The 5,353-nt window shown below is 42.4% G+C and overlaps 1 protein-coding gene across 1 annotated transcript; it reads left to right on the forward strand.

Moving 5' to 3' along the window:
• The first annotated feature begins 4,103 nt into the window (after nucleotides 1–4,103).
• Nucleotides 4,104–4,988, forward strand: LOC145776039 (uncharacterized). Its single transcript, XM_082587446.1, has one exon. It carries the CDS (start codon nucleotides 4,104–4,106, stop codon nucleotides 4,986–4,988), a length of 885 nt encoding a protein of 294 aa, XP_082443572.1.
• The last annotated feature ends 365 nt before the right edge of the window (nucleotides 4,989–5,353 follow it).

The raw sequence follows: 5,353 nt of genomic DNA on the forward strand, positions 1-5,353 counted from the left end.
CTAATTAAACAAAACAACGACGCCTGTGGTCAAGACAACCTGTCGAACGCGGAAAACCTTCGTCAAGGTCTGATAAATGATCATCTCCAGCAACAACTTGTCACTTTGACAAGAAGCTTGGAGACAATGGTAAATTTTCAAGAGCGCACAACTCATACCCCTCCGTACCACAACGTTGCAAACAATAACCCGCGCACTTCCCCTCTCAGTGGTCTCCGAGACAACCGTTCCAACCCCCTTACCGAAATACGCCTTCCCAACCTAAACCCAGGGTTTGGAATCGACACTTTTCGCAACAAAACGGAAATCGACCTAACTTTTCGCCAAATCAAAGCGGTTTTAGGGCGCAATTTAATCCGAGACAACCGTGCTTTTACCACGCCCGCTTCGGTCACAGAGCCCGAAAATGCGAAGGCAACTGTCCTTTTCCAAAAAAACGCGCAACTTACCCAACAATAAGTAGGGTTGTTGGGAAGGAAAATTGTGAAAACCACACAAACCTGCTCCATGTTATCGACAAAAATACAGGGTCTACGTTTTTAATCGACACCGGTTCGGAAGTGTCAATTCTGCCAGTCAACAGCCGTCAAACTAAACGTAAACCAATCATGCACTTCAGCGACGTAACTGGTAGACCAAGTATCAAATGTTATGGATTGATTCAAGCAAAAATAGAGATCGGACTGCAAAAAACTTTCAACCAAACCTTCTACTTGTGCAATATCAATAAAGGAATTTTAGGTTGCGATTTTCTAAAGGCGAACGAAATAACCGTTGACATCGCCAACAAAAAATTAGCACGTAACTCTACCAAAACCTTTTCAGTAAATCACGTTTCACGCAACGCAAACCCTTCACACGCAGATAATTATAACACCCTAATTATAACACTGGCGGAATTTCCTGCGCTAACAGCCGAATTCGATTGTACGAAAGCAGTAAAGCACCGACACAGATTACATATTATTACGAATGACTCGCAACCAATTTTTAGCAAGCCACGCAGACTTCACCCAGAAATGCTCGAAAAGGTTCGAGCAGAATTAATTCGCCTCCAAGAGAAAGGAGTCATTTTTCCTATCTCTGGGTCTAGTTGGGCTTCTCCAATTCATGTGGTCACAAAAGCAAATGGAAAATACGTATATGTTCCGATGTCCGAAGAATAAATAACATTACAAAACCAGACAGATACCCCTTGAGAAACTTGCAAGACTTTCGCAACAATTTACGTGGTTGCACGTTTTTTTCTAAAATTGACTTAACAAACGCATTTTTTCAAATTCCAGTGGCCCCCGACTCTATCGAGAAAACAACAATATGCACGCCTTTAGGTTCTTTTGCTTACAACCGCGCCCCATTTGGCTTCAAAAATTGCCCTTCAGTATTTCAAAGACTGATAAATGAGGTAACAGAAAAACTGCCATTTTGCTTTCCTTATATAGACGATATCTTAATCGCTTCCACATCGCACGACGACCATTTTCGCCACTTAAAAAAATTGTTTGAGAGCCTAAATGAATATGGTCTAAACATAAATTCTGAGAAAAGCGTGTTTGGCGTATCAAAACTCGATTTTCTAGGCCATCACATTTCCAAAGAAGGCATTTCGCCTTTAAACGATAAGACAGCAGCAATCCGAAATACGCCTCTGCCGCAAACTATCACCGAGCTGCGCAAATTTTTAGGTTGTTTGAATTTTTACCGCAAGTTTATTCCTAACTGCTCCAGCACTCTTCGAGAGCTCAACAACTACCTGGGTAATCACCCAAAAAAGTGCAAAAAAGCTGTCCCTTGGACTAACCAAGGCAAACGAGCGTTTGAAGACGTAAAACTAAAACTTTCTAACGCTACGGCTCTATCCCATCCAATTCACGGCGCGGAACTACAACTAAACACCGACGCTTCTAACGTCGCCGTTGGCGCTGTATTACAGCAAGTAAATGAAGCCGGGTTATGCGAACCCCTCGGATATTTTAGCAAAAATCTATCTCCGCACAAAAGCGCTACAGTACGTATGACCGCGAACTGTTGGCCATTTACCTCGCCGTTAAATATTTTCAAAATGATGTCGAGGGCAGATCAGTTACAATTTTTACTGATCACAAACCCCTAACGTTTGGATTCCACCGACCGCCAAACACAATGACCCCGAGACAAGTCCGCCATTATGATTTTATTTCCCAATTCGCTTCTGAGATTAAATATCTTCCAGGCGAAGACAATCACGTCGCTGACCTACTATCACGCATAGAGATTAACTCACTTCAATTACCAGAGGGAGAGCTTAACTATGTAGAAATGGCAAAGGACCAACTCACAGACCCCTCTATAAGTCAACTTCTCAACAAGTCGCATAACAACATGGTGATAGAAGACAGGGCGTTATCAGGCACCAATTTTGTACTAAAAGGTGACGTCAGTTTAGGAAACTTCCGCCCACTCGTACCAACGCCTCACCGACAACTGGTTTTTGATATTTATCACAACTTGTCGCACCCAGGATTTCAAGCAACCAAAGACTTGATATCTCGTCGTTTTATATGGCCTGGATTGAGCAATTTTGTCAAGCTGCGATGCAACTCCTGCATCCCTTGTCAACGCTCGAAAATAACGCGTCACAATGTAGCACTACTTCAAAGCTTTGAGCAGCCGAAAGAACGATTCCAGCACGTACATGTAGATATCGTCGGCCCTCTTCCCGAAAGCCATGGCTACCGCTATTTATTAACATGCATTTGCAGATTTTCCCGCTTCGTCGAAGCAATACCTCTAAGAGACATACAAGCCTCTACAGTTACTGATCATTTCCTCTTGGGCTGGGTCGCCCGTTATGGCTGCCCTGCCATTGTAACAACAGACCGAGGCGCACAATTCACATCTCACGTGTGGCAAGAAATGTGTAAAAAAATAGGAGCGAAAAATTCAACAACTTGCGCCTACCACCCAATTGCGAATGGCATGGTAGAAAGATTCCATAGGCAACTAAAAGCCTCTTTAAAAGCATGCTCAGACACCCCTAATTGGTTCCCCCATCTAGCCTTAAATCTGCTAGGCATCAGGTCTTCTGTGAAAGAAGATCTAAAATGTTCGTCAGCAGAAATGCTGTACGGCACACAATTAAGGCTGCCAGGTGAATTTTTTGACGAAATAGCGCCACCACACAAAGAATCAGATTATGCCGCTGAACTATCGCAAATTATGTCAAATTTAAGGTACACTGCGACACGCCACCATAACACGTCAAGGAAACCATACATCGACAACGCACTTTGGCAGTCCACGCACGTTTTTGTACGAACCGACCTGCAGGCAGGGACGTTAGTACCGCCGTATAGAGGACCCTATTTTGTATTAGAAAAAAAATCAAAGTATTTCGTTTTAGCAATAAACGGTAAATCTGATTCGGTATCAATTGACCGATTAAAAGCAGCCAGACTCCCACAACATCTGTTGGAAGAAAACAGAAATGAGGAAATGTCAGACGACAGTAATGAATTACTTGGGCTAGCAAACTTAATTACACTCGATTCCTTTGCAGAAAACTCCGCACGATCCAACTCGCTCACGCCAAACGTTGGAACAACGAAGACAAACGTCACGTCTTCATCCACGGAACGCAACGACAAACAACTCTCTCCACGCCCATCGAAACTGCCAGTACACGTCAGCCGCAGAGGAAGAGTCATTTATAGACCTGCAAAGTTAAGTGATTACGTTGCATGATGTCTGTCTATACATTACTGGGTCTCTGTTTTTTGGCACTCGGCCAATCACAGGAAATAGAAATTCAATTGTGCAGACCTCAATTGACAGAAGCTGAATATTTTGTAGAAAAACCTACACGATGCATCAAACAGCAACATGCTTCAATACACAGCTGCATTGCTGAAGTATATAACCCATCTGCAGCCTATGTCCCGCTAACTGTTCACTCTTGTCAAATCTTTGAAACAACATGGTCAACCACGCATTATTTTTTCGGAGCGCAAACCCATCATCAGACAACAAAATCAGTAACACCGCCATCTAGTAGTAGCTGCTGGTATTGGACAAAAGCACATCAGGCTACCAATTTAGGCTCCCTAAAACAAATCTCTAAAAACATGTGGGGCACCCATAACCCAGTTAAATTAGAATATAAATGGCCTACCACTACCGAGGGGAAGACTTTAAATTCAGTAGTTACTCAAACCAAAGCCCGTTACGACCCATTAACAAACACCATATTTAATGCCTTAGCTACAATGTCTAAATGTAATATTAATCGGGGCTCTTGTACTGTCGGATCCAGACGATTCGTTTGGAGTGTCCCACCACGCATACACTGTCCAAAAACAACACCAATGGGTAATCATACTCTATTAATGCATTTCCACTCCGAATCGCTACAACCATACCGTATAGAAGTTAAGGATCTGGGAATCAGTCTTCATCAACAGGCAAAGTGTCCCCCAAAAACTTCCTCTTGTTATGGAAAAAATGCGCTGTGTGACGTCGCTGGCCTAATATTAAAACCGCTTAATTGTACTAATATTTCTTCAATTGCATTTCACGACACTATGGGAAAAACAATAAGAAATGCTAACTCTATAACTAGAAAGAAACTAGGCTTGGTCCCCACTCGTCTGCTACAGGAAGCGTCTGACACTATCACTGAATTTCTTCAAAAACAAACCAACGAGATTCACTTTCTAGAATGCCAAATTCAATCCCTCTTCACCACCTTGTATCATCTTATTTCAAAGCAATACCCAGGTGAATCACTTTCCGCCCTGTTAGGTGGAACACATGCCGCTATTACCCAGGGAGATTTAATTACAAAAATTTCGTGCATTAGAATAAACGGCACTATTTTTCCCAGCTTGCGATATGGCAATTATTACTCTCAACGTCCCGTAATAGAATTTTTAAACAATGGCTCCAAGGAGACCGGTCAAGTCATGAGAGACGGAAATGACACTTTGGTACCCTTATACGTTCTCAGCTGAAGCAATCAGTTCGTGTAACTCCATGGGGCAAAGGAAAGGGGAAATCATGCAAAGCCGCCTTAGCCATAGAGGTTGTTATCGTTCCCCCCATTTTTTTTATAATTATTAGGAGCTAACATGATTTGAGAAACTTTGTTTAGCTATTTTAGCCGCTGTTTTTCTTTTGTTTGGCATTGCAGTATATGCACAGTTATTTACCCTGAATATGGAACTTTGTGTGTAAACTTGTTTGGCATTTGGCCATATAATTTCATTAATCTCTTGATAACGCAAAAGCGCTGCCACGTAGCCTACTTAGATCAATAAAACAGTACCATTCATCACACGTCGTTCAAACGTTGATTAACCACGAAAAACATACTAGC

This window comes from Aplidium turbinatum, chromosome 8, assembly GCF_918807975.1.
Source record: "Aplidium turbinatum chromosome 8, kaAplTurb1.1, whole genome shotgun sequence".
Lineage (NCBI taxonomy): Eukaryota > Metazoa > Chordata > Ascidiacea > Aplousobranchia > Polyclinidae > Aplidium > Aplidium turbinatum.